This window comes from Sus scrofa, chromosome 3 (genome assembly GCF_054392235.1).
Source record: "Sus scrofa isolate SSC_HxYL_T2T_F1_AM1 chromosome 3, Sscrofa_HxYL_maternal_Yorkshire_Landrace_v2.0, whole genome shotgun sequence".
Taxonomy (NCBI): domain Eukaryota; kingdom Metazoa; phylum Chordata; class Mammalia; order Artiodactyla; family Suidae; genus Sus; species Sus scrofa.
In genome coordinates, this window is record NC_139385.1 from 85,450,030 (window position 1) to 85,470,127 (window position 20,098).

At 45.1% G+C, this 20,098-nt stretch overlaps 1 protein-coding gene across 8 annotated transcripts in view; it reads right to left on the reverse strand.

Moving 5' to 3' along the window:
• Nucleotides 1-20,098, reverse strand: part of ANTXR1 (ANTXR cell adhesion molecule 1) — a 240,535-nt gene that overhangs the window by 121,008 nt on the left and 99,429 nt on the right. For all 8 annotated transcript variants that reach the window (XR_014841791.1, XR_014841790.1, XR_014841788.1 and 5 more), the window contains exons 11-12: nt 6,298-6,367; nt 4,643-4,721 (exon numbers count right to left, since the gene is read on the reverse strand). Coding sequence is in view for 2 of the 8 variants with exons in the window: in XM_003125066.7 (XP_003125114.3) it covers nt 4,643-4,721; nt 6,298-6,367 (149 nt within the window). In the remaining 6 variants the exon portion in view is untranslated. The remainder of the gene's footprint in view (nt 1-4,642; nt 4,722-6,297; nt 6,368-20,098) is intronic.

Sequence of the window (20,098 nt, forward strand, 5' to 3'; positions counted from 1 at the left end):
TCCTTAAAGACAGTGACTTATAAAAGGTGAATGGAGCACCGGAGACACAGGAGGAGTTTGAAAAATACTTATATATATGCATATTTAAATATTTGAATGATTCTCTGATTTTTGTACACTTTGGGTGGGAAACTATAGAATTTTAAAGTATTTATCTAAAAGAAGACAATGTTTCATGAAAAGTTCCCAAGGTCCTAAATTTGCTTGCCTTGTTCTCAAAGGGACAGACTCCCTTTTCTCTCTCTCTCTCTCTCTCTCTCTCTCTCTCTCTCTTTTTTTTTCCATGCCCCATCATGGGGAAGTTCCTGGGCCAGGAATCGAACTCGAGCTACGGCAGTAACAACCAAACTTCCCTTTTATATTCTCTAAAAGCAAACCCATATTAGTGATTTTTCTCAACCTCTTGCTAGCGTTGGAGAAGAAAAAGGAGGCCAGTTAAGACTCTAGAGATGGGGGAGTTCCCGTCGTGGCTCAGTGGTTAACGAATGTACTTAAATCTGCTGGGAAGAGAGGGCTTTGGATTCCTGACTGTTTTCTATAGTCATGGAGCTCAACAAAGTGTACCGTTTGTATAGGAATCTTTTAGCTCTTGGGTGGAAAAAAAAAATCTCTTTCCCGTAAAGCTTCCTGGAATTTCTGCTCCTGGCAGAGGCAACAGTTATTCATCGTCGATCTTGAAAACTTGTGACCTGGGTGTCCAAATGGACACCAAATAAAGCGAGAAAAGGCTCAACTACATATTTTACAATTACTTTTGGTTCCAGGTGATGGGCCGGGCAGGCTGTGACTGGCACTGACGAGACTAACCCTTTATTCAGACCCGGGGGATCATTTTTGATCTAAAAACCTTGTCCTCCAGACCAGCTGCCCAAGAAACAAAGGCAAGTCCAAGACCTTACTTCATATTCTGGATGACCACACATTCCAGAATCTCTCTTTTGCCCAGGGATGACTTTAGTCTCTTTAAGGTGAGCATCTGTATAAGGCCCTGTTGGGGATGGGAGTTGAATAGGTCCTTTCCTCTGGATGCTTTTGGCCACGTTGTCTGCCCTCTTCCCATCACGTGGGCTTTGGACAAGTGACAAACAGGAACTCTGAGGAATACATCTTATGTCGCAAGAGTCCTTTTGTTACAACAGGACTCTGAAGTGAGGAGCCACCTCTCAGGGAGGAATCTCCAGTTAGGTCAATAATCTTGACTAGGCGTCCACTATAATACCAACTAATATTTATCAAGCACTTACTACCCATTAGGACTTCTGCCAAGCATTTTACATAATCATTCATTTAACACTCATTATACTGCTAAGACTTACAAATTATTGTTATTCTAATAGTACAGGTTAGGAAACTGAGGCTCCAAGGGGTTAAAGAACATGGTCAAGGCCACACCATCAGGTGAAAGAAAAACTGATCTCCTGAGGTCCTCCTCTGTCTCAGATTTCTCCTCCAGTCTTCCTCCTCTCAACTGAGGTTAAGGCTCTCCTTTCCCTTACTTAAGCCAAACTTTTGGGGCCATTCTTGATTCCTCTCTTCTCAGGCCATACATCCGTCCCTGCTTTGGGAAATCTAGCTTTGCCTTCAAAATATATCTGACCCTGGCCTCTTTTCTCATCTCTGCTGCTCCCTCCTGAGTCAAGCCACCATCACCACATTGGCCTGAAATATTGCCGTAACCCTAACGAGGCGCGGTCCTTCCATCCTCGTCTCCCCACGGGCTGCTCCAGCACCTGGAGTGAGTGATCTTTCAGATGTAAGTCCGATGGCGTTGCGCCTCGGCCAAAGCCAAACTTTGCACAAGACCCTCCATGCCCTATCCCCGCAACCTCCCCGTCTGCTGCTCGCCTCACTCGCTCTCTTCAGGCAGCGGACCCCAGCCCACTTGCTCTTCCTTGAACACACCACATGTCCTCGGACGTGGGCTCTAAGCACGGGGCTCGGAGTTCAGCATGCTCTTCCCACAGCTGCCTTCCAGTCCGCTTCAAACTCTTTCTTCAAAGGCCACCTTCTCAACGTATCTCTCAAATCCGAACTCATTCACTCAAGCAGTACCAAATCCCCTGACGCTGCCCTGTTTTTTCTAGAGCATATGTTACTTCCTCATGTCGTGTGTGATCCATTCGTTATGTCTGTGGTTCACTGTTGGTTCTCTCCCCACATCCCCATGATGTAGAGATTTTTCTCTGTTGTGCTCCCTGATGTATCCTGAACATCCAGGACAGGGCTTACCTAGCACATTGCAGGTGAACAATGAATACGCGTTGAATAAATGAGTGGATGGACCTGGGTGGACCTGGATCTCAAATCTTGGAGCGGTTGTAATTCTGTGATAGACTTGCGTCGCCCTCAAGCGAAAGGGGAATCATGCAGAAGATGATATGAGGTGGTGCTGATCAAGGATCAAGTGAACAGAAGACTCAGCGATGCGCATGCAGATGAAGGAGATGGGAGAGGCCAGTGCAGGCTGGAGGGAGTTGGGAAGAGGGAGCGGGACTCGACAGCAGTTCTTTTCCTTTCGAGGTACTTTAGTGAGGACACACTTTCTCTTTGGCTTAGAGGCCCAGGACTTAAGTTTGTGGTCCTGCCTCTGCCACACAGGCTCGGTCCCGAGATGTTTTTTTCCCTTCCCCACTCCCTGCCCTGGAGGCCTCAGGGCACGGCTGTTTCTCTGGTACAGTCAGACATAATGAGAAATACAGGCCCACATGGTTGGATCATTCAAAAGCAGGGAGGAATCTGGAATGGAGTTGTTGGAGCTGGGGTATTTTAATCATTTCCTGCAGGTTGGCAGGTCTCAAAAGGGTCAGTTTCTAAAAGAATCGGGCAGGGTACACGCTTGGAGAAAGTTCACTGTTCCTGTATCCCGTTTTCATATGTGGTCTCCAGATCTGACATTCCACCGAGGTGTGCCTGAGACATGGACATTTCTCAGAGATGACACTTTTATGTAACAACCCTAGTCTCTGACTTTGGTCAAGTAAAACTTTTCTACTGTCTGTACCCATTGCACCAGCCCACCCTGTTTTCAAGAACACTGGCTGGCTCCTAACATAGGATGGAAAGTGTATGTGTGCGTGTGAGTGTGTGTGTGTGTGTGTGTGTGTGTGTATGGAGGGGAAGTGGAGAGCTGGAAAGTTGTGCTGTCCATCATGAGGCCCGGCCTGCTGCTCCTTTGTGAGACAACTCTTTTTGATCTTGTCTGGCTTCAGTGCACGCTTGCTTTTTCTCATCCACCTGGATCGTGTGGAGGACACACATGCCAATCACTGATGGGTCCTAAGGACAGGCCCTCCAAAGGCCAGCCAGGGAGTGACCACGGTATCCGCCTAAACTGACCATCAGGCCAAAAAAATTTAGTCTCTAGAGTGATCTCATGGGAAAAGGGCATTTGGTTACAGAAACTGAACTTTCAGACACAGATCATTCTAGAAATGCTCATATTAGGGGCTGAGGACTGTACATGAGTTAACCAAGCCCTGACTGCCCGCTGAGACACCGAGAGTGGATGGGAGCAACTACACTCTGGTGGAAGCGTTCCCAGCCACAGCGGCACATGGGAACCTCCCAGGGGGCCCTGCAGCCACCAAAGCTGGGGTGCACTCCAGAGACTTGGTTTCAATTGGCCGGGCATGAGGTCAGGGCATCCATATGTGCGTGTGTTTGTATGTGTATATATAACTATGTGTGTGTGTGTGTGTCTACATAGATATCCATATCTATAGATAGAGAGATAGATCTAGATGGATAGACACATAGATAGATCCATCTCTCTAGATCTGTCTATCTATAGCTATCTATCTGTATCTATCTACCTATCTATCTATATATTTTTTTGGCCACAGTGTGCAGCGGCTTGATGTGGGATCTCAGTTCCCAAACCAGGGACTGAACCTGGGCTGCAGTGGTAAAAGCCCCAAATTCTAACCAATAGACCACCAGGGAACTCCCCCCCACTTTTTTTTTTCTTTTTTTAGGGCATCCATGTTTATTAAACGCTCTCCAGAAGATCTTATGAGTAGCCGGAGATGACTACTCTGACCCAAAGGATCCAGAGATGGGGTATCAAAGGAGCCGCAGAGGATGCCGACCGCGCTCTGCCTCATAACCTGGAGGCATAGGGCTCCTCCCTCCTTCTCTCTGCTTCATGAATTTTCCATTTCCTCCTGGATTATCAATCATATCAACAAGCTGCAATTCCTCCCATTCTAAATACAAAGACTCTCTTCATACTCCATACCTTCCTTCAGTTACTGACCCATCTTTCTGTTTGCTTTTAGAGGAAAAACACCCCAAGATGTACTTTCTGTATATGCTGTCAAACTTTCCTTCGGGCATTTATTCCTACCCCCAGTCCATCCAGCCACACACCCCGCCCCCCCGGCCCAGTACTGTACGGATGCGGCCCCATCCGACTCTCTGGTCTTGCCTGTGCATCCAGGTCTCACCCGCAGTACCAGAGCTGGGGAAGCCAGGGAAGCACAGGCATTCCTGATACCTCCTGGGGTTACAGCCCCCAATCCAGCCCAGGGCTGGACCAGCAGTGCGAGGGTCAAAGCTCAGTGAACAGAATGCAGAACTGGAAAAAACTTTCCAGATGATAATGACAGTGAAGTTCTCAGTGAAGAAAAAGGTGCTGACTTACACAGTGTGTGGTGGTGATGATGACAGAACTGGAGATGAAGGAGAGGCCATCGTTCATGCTGACCTGAAGCGCAGCATTCCTGCAACGACAAGGGAACCAGGGGTACTGAGCATGGTGTGCGAGGAGCAAAGGGCCTAGAGCCGGACACACGGGTCCCCCGAGGGCTCTGCTCTAAACCGCCCTTGGGACTGTGGTCCCTTCCGCTGGGGACCTGAGCTGTCTCCTTTGTAAAATGTGAAGGATGAACTCTAGGGCCCATCTACCTCCACCGTGCAGATCAATGTCAGGCTGTGCCTGGCTGGTGCATCAGGGCAGCACATTCCACCCTTCTGACATTGTGGTGAATCTGCATTGAATGGGCAGAGCTTGCTCCCACTTAATTTACATGTCACATTGTAGTGGGAAGAAGTATTATTCTATTTGTTTCTTTTTTTAGGTCATGCCCATGGCATGTGGAAGTTCCCCGGCCAGGGATTGAACCCCAGCCACTATAGTGACTATGCCAGATCCCTAACCTGCTGTACCACAAGGGAACTCCAGGAAGAAGTATTCTTAAAAAATGGTCCAAATCTGTGGGGATAAACTGGTCAAACTGTAAGCTCGATTGCTGTTATCTGGACTCTCTGCACTCTGATTCTGATGGTGGTTTTGTTACCACCCAGTCAACACAGAGAGGTACAGCAGCAGATGAGCTAATTTGCTCTCTACCTCCTCTGTCTATCAGCTGCTCATGAAACACATGCTTGCCTTCGGCGGCATGGACACGGGGCTAGTTGGTGGAGACGGTGGTATTACAGGCCAGGGTTGGGCAGCCAGAATTGGAGGCACTGTAATTTGAACAAATGTTTGAAAGCAGAATTCAGATGAACAAGTTTAGTGTTTTTTGTTAAAGCCACCATTCTATCTTCAGCCCGTCACAGGCAAGTTTACAGAGAGGCTAGTTTATATTCTTTCACAAACACTGCTACTCTGTTTCTCCCCAAGATTTCTCTTCTTGCTCAGGGTGCTAATTCTCTTCCTCCTCCTGAATATTTCAACCACATCTCACCCGCACTTATAACTGCACCTCTAGGGGATTTTGTCCATAACTAAGTTCAGGGAGCCTAGCACAATCTGGGCGAATCCCTGATGTTCTGCAGAGACATTGGGGAAGGGACAGTGAGCCTGGCTTCAGGTCTGAACCCGAGGTCTTGAACTAGTGGTGACCCACTGAGCCTTTCTGAGCTTCTTGTCTGAGTTTCCTTATCTCTAAGAAAGGAGATAGTCATCTAGAAGGGCAAAGTGATGCTACATGTATGAGAGTGCTCTGGGAAGCACAAAAGCTTTCTAGAAATGCAGTGTGATTAAGCCAGTCAGATTTTTCCACCTACTGCTGTGTGACCTTGGGCAAGCGACCCAAATTCTCCCAGCCACAGATTTTGCATCTGTAAAACTGAGATGGTGTGAGGATCAGGTTCATCGGGCTCTTGGAGGATCAAGTGAGGTCTGCTTGGTGAAATATTCCCCCTAGTGCCCGGCTCACTGCAAACATCGGCCCGATCGCTATTACGTGGATGAGTCTAGAGAACGGCTCGATAATGACAATGAAGAGAGACACTTTCTCTTCCTTTTGTCCCCTCCCTGGCTGTGAGGTTTAGTTGCCCGTGGAAACTTACATGCCAACTTCCTTTAAGATAGGTGCTGGACACAGCAAATACGTATCTTCCACAGTGAAGGGCTTCTCATCTGTAAAAAGGAAGTCACTGGATTAAAAGGTGTGAGGCAGGTTTATAAATTCAGATTCAGTGACTCCTAGAGACCATCAAGCAAGTCCTGGGAGATACTAGAAAAGCAGTAACTTTTTGAAATACAAACTAGTCTTGAGGTGTAAAATCTATTAGAGTGAATGCAAGGTCTCCTGCCTAAATACAAGTCCCTGACCCTGTATGTCCAGTTGAGTCAATCACTGAGCAAGATCTTCCCCTAGACCAGGCATCACTGAGGGGAAATAAGAACAAATTAGACTGATCCTCAAGGAGCTTCAGGTCTAAGTCTAGTTTGTGTGATGCAGCATTATTTACAATAGACAAGACATGGAGGCAACCTGTGTCCATCTACAGATTAATAGATAAAGAAAATGCGGCATATATATGTACAACGGGATATTACTCAGTCGTAAAATGCAGAAATTTTGCAATTTGTGACAACATGGATGGACCTTGAGGGCACTGTGCTAAATAAAATAAGCCAGATCAGACAATGAAGACAAATACTGTGTATCCCCACTCATATGTGGAATCTAAAAAAGAAAAAAAAAACACAGAGTTCCCATTGTGGCTCAGCAGAAATGAATCTGACTAGCATCTGTGAGGACGGAGATTTGATCTCTGAGCTCACTCAGTGGGTTAAGGATCTGGCGTTGCTGTGAGCTGTGGTGTGGGTCACAGACACGGCTTGGATCCCAAGTGGCTGTGGCTGTAGCGTAGGCCAGCAGCTACAGCTCTGATTCAATCCCTAGCCAGAGAACTTCCATATGCTTCAGGGGTGACCCTAAAAACAAACAAACAAACAAAGAAAATCCAAAACCCCACAACTGATAGATTCAGAGAATGGATAGGTAGTTGCCAGAGGCAGGGTTGGGGTGGGTGGGGTGAAATGCCTGAGATGGTCAAAGGTACAAGCCTTCAGGTATAAAATAAATAAGTCATGGGGATGTAATGTATGCACGGTGACTGCAGTTAATAATACTGTGTTGTGTATTTGAAAGGTTCTAAGAGAGTAAATCTTAAAAGTTCTTATCATAAACAATTATAACTAAGTGTGGTGATGGACATTAACTCAATTTATTACAGTGATCATTTCACAATATATACAAAAATCTTCAGGTGGTATACCCGAAACAAATATAATATTATAAGCAAATGTTATCTCAATAAAGAAAAAGAAAAAAGTTTGTTGACAGATATGACAAGTGGCTAAGCCAAAATATTGTTTGGCTTCAGAAAACAGAGAGCTCCCTTTAGGTGCGTGACATGGTGAGGTCACAGGGAACACGCTGAGCTTTGGTAGAGAGATGGGGGAGAGGCATTCCTGGTGGGAGAAATGGCTTCAGCAAAGACAGAGCCAACAAAAAGGATGTTCCAGGGTAGCATGTAAGTAGGATTTGAAAAGATCAGTATAGGAAAAAGTTTGGTCCAAATTCTTTGAGTTAGATTGAGGGATTTGGACAGAAGCCTAGTAGCTATGAAAAGAACTTTGGAGGTTTCTGGAGAAAAACTTGAAGTGATGATTTTGGAAGTTTTAGCAAATGTAGCTGTGAAAGATGGATTAGAGCAGAGGGAATCTGGAGGTGGGGGAGTTTTTTTTTCTTTTTTTTTCTTTTTTTTTTTTTCTTATCCTAATGGATGACCAGGACAAATTTAAGCAGCTTTAGTCTTGAACTTCTTAAGAACTTCATTGTGTGCCAGATTCTGCAGCCAGAAGCTGAGCTGAGAAGTTACTGTACTCAGCATATAGTAGTCATTCCTGCATGACTCAGCATTTATTGGGTGCATCCTCCGTTCAAAAGATAGTGCTAGGACCTGTAAGTGGTTTGACGATGAATAATATGTGTTCTTTTAATCAAGCTGTGAATACAAATACCTAGGAGACAGAGAGGACTCCATACCTAATGGATGGATGCTATGCTGTTGTTATAAAACTGATATTTCCATCAGTTGATGACAATGATGACATTTGAATGATGCTCATCAGTTGATGCTGTAATGATGACATTGAATGAGGCTAACACTAGACTCTTGCCTGGGTGGAGATGAGGAGGTCTCATGCTCTTCATGTCTGGATTTAAGAAGCAGAGCCACTTGGGGGGAGGAGTTGGAGAACACATCTGAATGCAAAGCACCATGGCTCCATGGAAGAACGAGGCAGAGAATGGCCAGTTACCGTCTCCCCTGCTGTCCAGGGAGATCCTCAAGTGGTGAAAAGTTAGGGAGGTCATTTCAAGTCATTCATTCATTCATTCTGTCAGTCACTCAACAAGTATCTGTTGAAGGCCTACTATGAGCTAGATACACAGGCTTTGAGAAAAGCAACACAGCCTGTGCTTTCATGGATTTTAAAGGAGTTGCAGAGGAGAGAGTTAAGAAAGAGGTTCTTTGTTTGAAGCAATTACATTTATTTAATCTTTTCTCTTTAGCACAAGTCACTTTTTATTTTTTTTATTTTTTTGTCTTTTTAGGGCCACACCTGCAGCATATGGAAGTTCCCAGGCAAGGAGTCGAATCAGAGGTACAGCTGCCAGCCTGCGCCAGAGCCACAGCAATGCAGGATCAGAGCTGCATCCGTGACCTACATGACAACTCATGGCAATGCCAGATCCTTAACCCACTGAGAGAGGTCAGAGATCGAATGCGAGTCCTCATGGATACTAGTTGGGTTCATTATCAGTGAGCCACAACGGGAACTCTAGTACAAGTCACTTTTTAATTGAAGTAGAGTGGATTTATAATATTATATTAGTTTCAGGTGTATAACATAGTGACTTAATATTTTTATCGATTATACAACATTTATTTATTTATTTTCTTTTTAGGGCTACACTTGAGGTACATGGAAGTTCCTGGGCTAGGGGTCGAATTGGAGCTGCAGCTGCCAGCCTACTTTACAGCTACACCAACACTGGATCCAAGCCGCATCTGTGATCTATGCTGCAGCTTGTGGCAATGCCAGATCCTTAACCCACTGAGCGAGGCCAAGGATCGAATCTACCTCCTCAAGAACACTAGTTAGGTTCTTAACCCACTGAGCCATAAAGGGAATTCCAATTATTATTCACCATTTAAAATCATTACAAAATGATGGCTACATTTCCCTATGCTATACAATGTATCTTTATTGCTTATTATTATTATTATTATTATTATTATTTGTTTTTTGCCATTTTCTTGGGCCTCTCCCGAGGCATATAGAGATTCCCAGGCTAGGAATTCAACTGGAGCTGCAGCCGCCAGCCTACACCACAGCCACAGCAACGTGGGATCCGAGCCGCGTCTGCAAACTATGCCACAGCTCACGGCAACGCCGGATCCTCAACCCACTGAGCAAGGCCAGGGATCGAACCCGCAACCTCATGGTTCCTAGTTGGATTCGTTAACCACTGTGCCACAATGGGAACTCCTATCCTTATTGCTTACTTAAGTATGTTCAGTGTTATTTAAAAAATATATTCCCTTGAATGTCTATTACATGTTAAACATTGTGCTAGGCCTTGCAGTGAACACAACAGATGAAACATTTCACTTTTTCTTTTTTTCATGGTCACTGTTTTAGTTATTTATTGGATTTAGGAATGTGAGCAAGACTTATGCCCTGGGGACATCAGACACTGACTTAGCTAATAATCAGTGGCATTTGCTCCTTGTTATTCCTTGGGTGTGTAGCGTAAGGAGAAGGGATAATTAGCAGAACAAAATGCAGACCCTCCTAGGCCCTGCAGTCAAATGCCACTTAACACAACCAAAATTCATTTAGAATTCTAATAAGAATGAGTAATGCTGTTTGAGTGAGGTGAACAGAGAAAATGAGGGAGGCTTCACACAGGAAATAACACTCACATTGGGTTTTGATGGGTGAATAGGAGTTCTGGAGGAAGCAAATTCATGAGGAAAACACAACAAAGCAGAAAAAATGCTATTAATTACACAAATTACTATTTAATTATATTGGGGTGAGCACAAAGAAGGAGAGGCAGAGAGCTGACTCTCATTTGGAAGGTCAGGAAACATGACCCTGAGGAAAGACTCTGTGAGCTGAGACCTGAGGCCTGATGGAGAGGAGATGGAGTGGGAAAGAGATAGCACCACACAGATGCCCGGGCAGGAAGAAGCCCAGGTGTTTGAGAGCTAGCGGAAGGCTGGCAAGGCTGCTGAATTACAGTGAGACAGTGTCTCAAAATGAGGCAAGACGAGGCAGCAGGACCAGATGACCAAGGCCTTGTAGGTCATGCTAGGGTTTGCGGGATTTTCCCTAAGCGTAACAGGAAGCTCGTAGAGATTCCCTCTTATATTTAGAACGAGCATTGGCGGATTATGGAATGTTGCTGGAATAGTGAGGGTGTGTTGAGTTCAATTATGAAGCTTATGAGGATAGTGGTGGATCACACAGTGCCTGAACTGGGCATTATCTTTAAAAGGTTTTCCCCTCTATGATGGGTTAATGACATTGAAACTAGAGGGGCATGCTGTGTGTTGATGCTAAGTGTTCTGCACACATCCCATAATCTAACTTAACCTTCTAGCAATGTTACCAGGGAAGGATGGTATTCTTTTCATCTTAAAGGTGAAACAGACATAGACAGGGGGAGCCACTTCCCCAGCATCCTATAGGGGAGCTTGGATAGGCACGTGGATGGTCTTGCTAAGAGTCAGGCTCCCTCTCCTCTCACAACGACCTTGAATCAAGGTAAGGCAGGGCTCATCGAGCTCCTTTTCCAGATACAAAATGGAAGCTCAGAGAGGCCACAGGAACCCGTGGTTGCACAGCCAGTCAGAGGCAAAACCCGGACGAGAAGCAAATTCTCCAGTATCCTCGCCAAGAGCTTCTCCATTCCAGGAAAGGCTCCTATTAGAGAAGAAACCGAACTCGGGACAGGCGTAGCTGACGACAACCTATATTTATTTTCTCTTGGCCCCGGCTTACCCTGCTGCACATGCACTATTAATACCTGGGAGCACAGATCCCTGCACACGGAGCCAGCCCACAGAGCCACGGGCCGGCCACAGCCCAGCCACAGCCCAGCCACAGCGGGCCTCGTGACTCGGGCTGCATTCTGCGGGCAGAGCGTAGGGGGGCGCTCCGTGGCCACGCACCCGGACTCCCTTCCAGGCGTTCTCTGAGTGGCACCTCTCCCGACCCCAGCGGGAAAGGAGAAAGAGAGGTTGGCTTGGTCAGCCTGGGGCAAGTGGATGTCTCTCGCTTCCCTCCAGCCCATTTTGCTTTCCAGCCGGGGAAACCGAGTATTTCTGGAGCAAAGCCGAGGAGACCCTCCTCGCGCAGAGGACCGAGGAGACGTGGCTGTAGCACAGGCTCCATGCCGCCTCCCATCCCTTCATCAGCCTCCCAGGCTGTGGGCCTGCTCTGGGGAGCTGGCATCTTCTGCTCCGAGAGGGATTGTTTGGTTTGGAGCCTGGTTTCACTTTACCACAAAAATGAGTGACTTTTTTTGCTCTCTTTCTTTCTAAACAAAGGAGGGCCATTTGGTTTCCATAACTCCGATCATCTGACTCCTTCCTGGAACGTCCACTTGGGAAGCAGGGCCCAGAGCCTTCCTCCCCGGCTGGGCCACGTTTGGCTCCGGGTCATGCCAGCCTGGCCGACACCTCTGCCAAAGCCAGCGGTGTTGCCATGTTTGTGGGGCCATCATCTGCTCAGAGGATGCAGGAGGGCTCTGGTCCTCTGTCCACCCGTGAACATTTCATTGCTTATTAGTGCTGGGTGGGCAGGGGAAACAGGCGCCAGGAGCTGGGGGGAAATTAGGAGGGGCGGGGTTTGAAAGGCACTTGAGGAGAATTTTTAGATGATCTATAAATATAAATTTCCTTGCCCTTCCCCAAAGATATTTCCGAATTCGGTGCCTCCCCATGACACAGGTGAATCCAAAGCATCTGTCTTACAAGAGACTGATAACCCAACAGAAGTTTGATTTAAATCAGGATCTGGGGATCATTGAGTGTCCTTACACCGAACCTCCCAACACCCCAAGCCTGGCAGCTGGGCATCCCCCAGGATGAGTAGAGAGGGCACAGGGCCCAGTAGCCTTCACAGTCAAACAGATCCAGGTTCAAATCCCAGGTCTTCTTACTAGTGTGTGACTGGGGACAAGTTCCTTATCTGTGAACAGTGATGATGACATCATTTCACAGGAATGTGTGAGGAGTAAGAGTGCATGAAAATACCTTACTCTCCAATTAATAAACATTTAGTAAATAATACTCCATATTATTACATGGGTACCCAGGACTTTACATAGACTGAATGTGTGTGGGTTTTTGTTGTTGTTCTTATTTTTTTCTTTTTTCTTTTGGCTGCACCTGCTGCATGCAGAAGTTCCTGGGCCAGGGATTGAACTGTGCCACAGCAGCAACCCAAACCATTGCAGTGACAAGGCCAGATCCTTAACCTGCTGCACCACAAGACAATTCCAATGTGTGGTTTAAAATCAGAGGAACTGAAAGTTAAAAATTTCAAAATGTCTGTTTAATTATATTTTCTATCAAACATCTTTTTAGGCATTTGGAATTCCTAGGAAAATGGAAAGGTTTAGTGAACATGTGTGTGTACATATGTACATATACACATGCTTATATAGCTACACATACACACTTCCATCTGCATCTGTGCATGTATCTCTATATAGCTATACTGATTTTGTGTAAAACTGTATACTCATGGTCTCATTTGACTTATTATTTATTCACAACTTGGGAAACTGAGGCCCAGAGAAGTTGGTTAATTGAATTAGCATTGTGCCACTAATTAAAGTCAGAGCTGGAATTCAAACCCAGTTTTGCTGCAATGGCTTGCTCATGGTCAACCCAGCTAGTTTGTTCAACAGATGTTAAGTTAGGTAGCTACTTTATATTATCACCTTCTCACACTAGTTTTATGATGTAGCCTGAAGTACACCATGTGCTGAGGTGTACTGGCCACTTGCAGGCAAATGGTTAAGACCCTTCCTGGGTGAGGCTGGATAACAGTTGGCAGCTTGTCTTCCATGAGAGGCAGCCAGGGCTGGGAAGCTCTGTTAAGGTTCGGGTGCCTTCTGAGAGATTCTGACCTACTGTAACGAACCCATGTTCCAGAACCATACATTCAAATGTGTAGATTCCCAGGTTTTGATCTTGAATCAACTGTAATTCTTTTCAGACGGGTGAAGAAGTTTCTAGAATTCTTCCCTGAGTTGGTGATGGCCTAATGGATTAGGGATAAAACCAGGATTAAAATTTATTAGCTAATTCAAACACCCATCACAGTGAATCCTTTTATAGGGCTGATTAAATAACTGAAATACTTTCCAAGTCTTGGCAATCCGTGCTTGATATAAATATTTATTTCTGGCCAAAAGGACAAGAAAAATAACCCTTCGTCTTATCTAGGGGAGCTTACGGAAACCCTCCAAAAGCTGATGTAAGCTCCAAAGTAGAGTTTACATTCCTACTGTGACAAAATAGTGGAGGTTAGGGACTGCATGAGCTCACCCTGCTCTTTCTCCTCTTGTCCCCTGGGTCTTGGGAGAATTTTTGTGGCATCCTTGAGCCAAGTATAACTTTTCAGCACTGAATTATCAGCTAGTTGGGGAATGTGTCTCCGAAGGAAGGGAGAACAGACAGGCTAGAGTTAGACCGAATGTTTCTACCTTTTTGCTGACTTGAAAAGTAACCAGCTTTTTAAAAAGTGAGGTGTTTAAAATACTGTGCAAACACCTGAAATAAAATGATACTCAGCAGGACTTCAAGTTGATGAAATTCAAAGCATCTGGCTTGAGCTTTCTGTGGTCCCAGACAGAAAGGAGCTGGCTGATTGCCCTATTGAGACTCCTGCAGTGAAAATTCACAAACATGGGGGTGTTACTGCAAAGCGAAATGGGATCTGTTGCGTAGAGTGGGAAGAAGCTAACATTTATGAGGCAGGTGCAAATATTTGTCAGATGCTGGGCTGGAAGATTTTCATGGATGAGTTAGATAACAAGCCTATGGATTCTTTTGATGGAAAATGTTAAACTCTGTATAAGGGGACCAAGCAAAGCTTTTGAGATTTTGAAAGTGCAAAGGGTGGCTTCTACTTAGAATTAAGTAGAAGGTTGAACAATGGTTCTGAGCTCAGAGCAATGAGGAACATCGGGGAACTGTGGTATAGCACAGGGAACTCTTACCCAATATTCTGTGATAACCTACATGAGAAAAGGATCTGACAAAGTATGGATGTGTGTATATATACAACTGAATCACTTTGTTGTACAGCAGAAATGATCACAACATCGTAAATCAAATATACTTTAACAGAACTTAAAAAACAGGGAGTCAGTAGAGAAGGCGAAAAGATGGTCATGAAGCACAAGTGTGTGGGGCCAAGTTGGGAATAATCCTTAGAACATACAGGGCTGCTGTCATGTTCTCTTATGCCCAACTGAAGCCTGAAATGTGCCTTCAATATGGCAGAACCAAGCTGGCCACTATCCTTTTCCTCAGAAATGACCCACAAATATCTACCCTTTCCTTGGCCTGGAGTTTTTGCAAGGTTTCCTTGGAAGCACTCATTGGTGAGTTACTATGAGATCAGGTGATGAGTTTGGTCAACAGATTCCAGGTAAGTTCCTTGGGTCTATACATGACTATTTCCCCAGTTTCTCTGTGTTACAGGTATCAGGTGATGTCTTTTGGTTTCCCTGCCTGTTCTTGGGCAGGGTGGAGTAGGAACAATGAGCACCTTAAGAGCCTGGGAAGCTCATCACAGCTTGCTACCATCTGGCTATGTAACCCTATCTATCCATAACCCAGAGTTCTGACCTATAAGATGGAGTAACACTCATTTCATCTAATGAGATGATATGATTAAATGCTCAACACTTAATAAACACTAGACCTGTCAACTGTTACTACTAAAGTGGGAATGCTGCTGGGCTCATTGCCTGAGGCACCTGTAAAACACAGATGTGAAGGCATGTGCAAACTGAAGAGGTCTTGTGACTTATTTACTGGGTTGTGTCAGGTGTAGCTGTGACAAGAAGAGAGTCACCTATCCAAACAGGATTTATGGACATGTATGTGATGTAGTGGTCCTCAAATGGGGGTGGTTTTGTCCCTCAGGGCATAAAAAACAATGTTTGTGATGGTTCATGTCAACCCAGAGAAATGCTATTGGCCTCTAGTGGGTAGAGAGCAGGGATGGTGCTAAGTAGCCTGCAGTTCACAAGTCATCTTTCTTCCCCTCCCCATAGAAAATTATCTGGCCCCAAATGTTGACAGTGCCAAGGTGAGAAATCCTGGCTTCATACTGTTCTTTGGCCCATTGTAGAGGGTCCTATAGATATTAGGTTCAGTGCCTCCCCCCTGCCCCATCCCTGGTTCTGGCAAAACATCCAGAAAAGTTCAGGGGTAAGATTACGGGCAGAGGAAGGAGAGAGAGCAACTCCTTGAGGACATGTTTAGAGTAAAGAAGAGTGTTTCTTGGCAAATTCCTTCATGCAGACTTTGATGAGTCCAGGTTTTCTTTGTGGTGGGTGGCACAGCAGCTGAGCCACTCTGGTGGGCGGAGCTTTATAGCTGACATGGGGACACTCCAGAGGTGAGACTTAGATTTCTGCCTAGGCTCTGTGCCGAGATGGGTGGGAAGGCTGTAGAGTAAGACTACTTGACTTATAAACAGCAGTACAAAACAAAGAGCTGAGCGCAGTCTTGGGAAAGAATAAAGTAGATCATCTTGAACACTGTGTACAAGAGGATCATGATTACGTCATGGTCCCAGAGGAAGAGGAAGGAAAAGGTGAGGGACCATGAATGCACTTCCAGGGGAGCATAGGGATGGCAGTCGTCAGCCCTGCTGGTCTCTCGATTGTCTTTTTTGGGCATATACATTCCCCAGTCCTATACAAGACTTGGACGGCTGTGGTTCTGGACTCACCACATTTTAGAACTGGTCTTTAGTACAGCTAGTCTGACGTCTCAGGATGTAAATTATTTTCTGCTCGTATTTATTGTTATTTTTATTAATTATAAAAGTAATACATGGTTAGTGTGAGAAGTCTGAGATATACAGAGAAGTATATAAAAAGGATGAAAATCCTTAATAATCCTAACTTCTAGTGATATACACTGTTAATGTTTATCACTATTTCAGAATTTTTTCTATGCATATTGTTTTTCACATGATTAGAACCATAACTACACTTAATGCTGTGGTATTTGGCATTCATTTCTCTCCAAAGTTAATAGGGACAGACTTAGGTATTGCAGGAAAACTAAATGAAGATAATGGGCTCAGGACTCTTGCAAAATATTTTCTCCTCTCAATAAATCTAGAGCAAAAATTCTTGACTGTTGACATTTACAAAACTTACAAATTATCTTCTAAGCAAAGCATCAACCTTTAAAAATTTGTAAGCTTGAGGTCAAGAAAGTGGTACACTTGAGACAGCTGTAATTTGCTAAGAATAAATATATTTTTTAAAGGTTTGTTTTCACTAGGTTGAAGATAATTTAGGATTCATGTACAAGGTATGTGCCTCCTGACACAAACTCTTGCAGCTGTGCACAATTAGGTTTGGAAGGCTTTACCTTTGGAATTGGGATTGAGGGGCAAGTCTACTGAAATGGCTAAAGCTGGAATTCCCAGCGTGGCTCAGCAGAAACCAATCTGACTAGTATCTATGAGGACACACGTTCGATCCCTGGCCTTGCTCAAGTGGGTTAAGGATCTGGTGTTGCTGTGAGTTGTGGTGTAGATCACAGATGCAGCTTGGATCCCGAGTTGCTGTGGCTGTGATGTAGGGTGGCAACTGCAGCTTTGATTTGACTCCTAACCTGGAAACCTCCATATGCTGCAGGCAGGGCCCTAATGAAAAATAAATAAATAAATAAATAAAATGGCTAAAGCCTTCCACAGCATCATGGCCATGAACTATGGCAAATGCTAACTGCCATTCCCCCCCCTCCCCAACAGGGGATGGGTAGGGGTGCCTCACTTGTGGCCTGTGGAAGTTTCCAGGGCCAGGGATTGATTCTGAGATACAGCAACAATGCCAGATCCTTAGCTTGCTGCATGATCAGGGAGCTTCCTGCCTGCTCTTAAAGAACTCAAAATGATACAGAAACTCAGAAAAGAGGTAGGAAGGAGACCCTAGGCATGTACTTGAGTAACAGTGGATGCTATTAAGCTGCTGTGGTATGCAGGTTGGGGGACAGAGCAGAATTGCAGGGAGAAGAGATACATCAGTAATATTTTTTCTTCCTTTCCTCAGAAGCACCCACCTTTTCCTCTAAATGAATATTGAGTAAATATTTAAAGCATGTCAGTTTGAAGGGAGCATAGATTTCCAGCCTGATTTGGGTTTCCCACGAGTCTGGCCCCTGTCTGTGTTCCCCACTTTTTCTTCCATCATCATATTGAAGTGACAGAGCAGAAGTATGACATGAGGAAAGGCACCATCCATGAGTATCTAGCCGTCTGGTGCAGAATAGAGGTGGTGCTGGGGTAACAGCAGCTGCAGGGAAGTTCACAAGCAGATTTCTCCTCCAACCATGCCTCAAAGAAGCCCAGTGTGTGCCAGAGACCACAGGCAGCTTACAAGTTTCCCTTGAAGGCAACTGCACACTTGGTAGAACAGGGGCAACGTCAAGGCTGACTGTCAACCAGGCCCTGCAGCAGCTCACTCTGGACTATGTCAACTTACCCCTGCAAGTTGCTCTTTTGCTCACATGTGAAAATCTTCACCACTTAGTTCCTTCTGATGGCGACTTCTCGTCTATCCCCACCCCATCCCAGATGACTAGGGCTCTTATCTGATCAAGGAAAACTGCAGTAAATTTCCACTTATCTGTATTTTTGTCTGGATTTGAAAGATAGGAACATGGACCAACAGACTCTTGACAGGAACCACTTCAGAAACAAGTCAGCAAAACCCCAACTCCTGCTGGAAGCAGGGGCAAATGGAAAACATAAGCAGATACATGAAAAGCCCCTGAAGTTCAAGGAACAGGGACCACTTGGGGAACCAGAAGAGGGGTACCTTCCCTGTGGTCACAGAGTCAGCTGCATTCACTAACGTTCTAAAGCCTGGTGCAGGGATTTTTTTTTTCCCTTGACCCAGGGTTCAAGTCTTGATTCTTTAACATGCTCTGTGACCTTGGACAAGTAGCTAAATCTCTCTGAGCTGAGGTTTCCTGGCTAGACAATGAGAGGGAGCTGTGGGAATCAGCAGCCCAAATCAGGCACACAGAATGACTGAACTTTCGGGCTCAGGGGACCCAGGGACCCGTGGGGATCTGTGTTTTGGAAGCAAGGTAGCGACGTGGGCAAAAGCCTCTGGAGTGGACTGCCTGGAGTCCAAACCACTTCTACCTCTGGCCACCTGGGTGATCTTGGGCACTTCATCTCTGAGTTTTAGTTCCCTTGTCATCAAAATGCAGATACCAATACCCGCTCCCTCACAGGGCTGCTGTGAGGATGAAATGAAGGGAAGGGAACGGTGTAGGAGCTCAGCAGTCAGTAGCTGCTGTCACTTGGATGAAGCTCATTGGTGATTCTGATTAAGAATCACAAGACAAACTGCTCCTTTATATCTCTTCCTTCTGAGTTGCACAAGTGACATTCCGTCATCAGACCCCTAAGGATGACATCAAACCCCTAAGGATGCATCCAAACTGCATTAAGTAACTTTGACTCATAGATTCAACCCTGACTAGTGAGAACGGAAAAAATAGGCTTTTGTTTTAGGAAGTTTCTGCTCTCCTTCCCTCTGCCCTCCTCCTCATCTGTCACCATAGGTGCACTGTAGACAGAGATCTCCTTAAAGGGACACCCAACAGCCCTGGGGGCCAGATGTATTCTAAGATAAAGGATAGTTTCCGGATAACTGGACAGATGTTTAAAAACAAACACACTGGAACTTCTAGGATGGAGTGCGTATTATCTCTCATTCCCTTGAGAAGCAGAGCCCCCTCTTTGGAACTCAGGGTAGAAGTGCTTTCATGACTCATGTTCAGTTCGAAAAGGCATCTTCAAAAGGGGCAACGTTTTCTCCTTCGAGAGGGAACCAAAAGTAAGCCAGAGGCATGCCTCGTGAATAAAATGGAGGGGCAAGCCGAGAAATAAAATCTTGCATCAAAAAGGAAATGTGCCTATAAAACCAGGACACTGATTTCTTACACGGTCTTTCAACTGAATTTTAGGAAGTGTTTTAAATATCAGTTTCGTTCTGTTTATAGTCATATTTCATAAGTCTCCACGCAACACTGGGATAGCCTAGCACGTTCTTCATTATTGTAACAGTAAAAACGTTCATTTTTATTTACTGTTCATTAATGTGAACTTCTCAGCTCATACCCCAGCATCTCCTTTTTTACTAGCATTCTAATCTCTCTGCAAATAGATTTCCAATTGAAAGTGGATCTTTTCTTGGCATGATACACTGGATACTGGGATAGGAAAAAGTGCAGCCAGAATTAATAGAGTTTGTGTGAAGATTTCCAAGATATTTTCTTGGCCAGGAGTGAGTTCAGTCTGCGTGACTGAATGCTAAACTAAATAATTAACAAGAATTTTAAAATTCAAATTTAAATAACTGTGGTATTTTTTCTTCTTATGATGTAAGGGACATTGCAGAAAACTTAGAAAGAAAGTAAAAGCTAGTAGTGGTCCCATTCAGAGGGAATTACTGTTAACATTTCGATGTCTCCTTCACGTCTCTCTGCAGGTAAAATATAT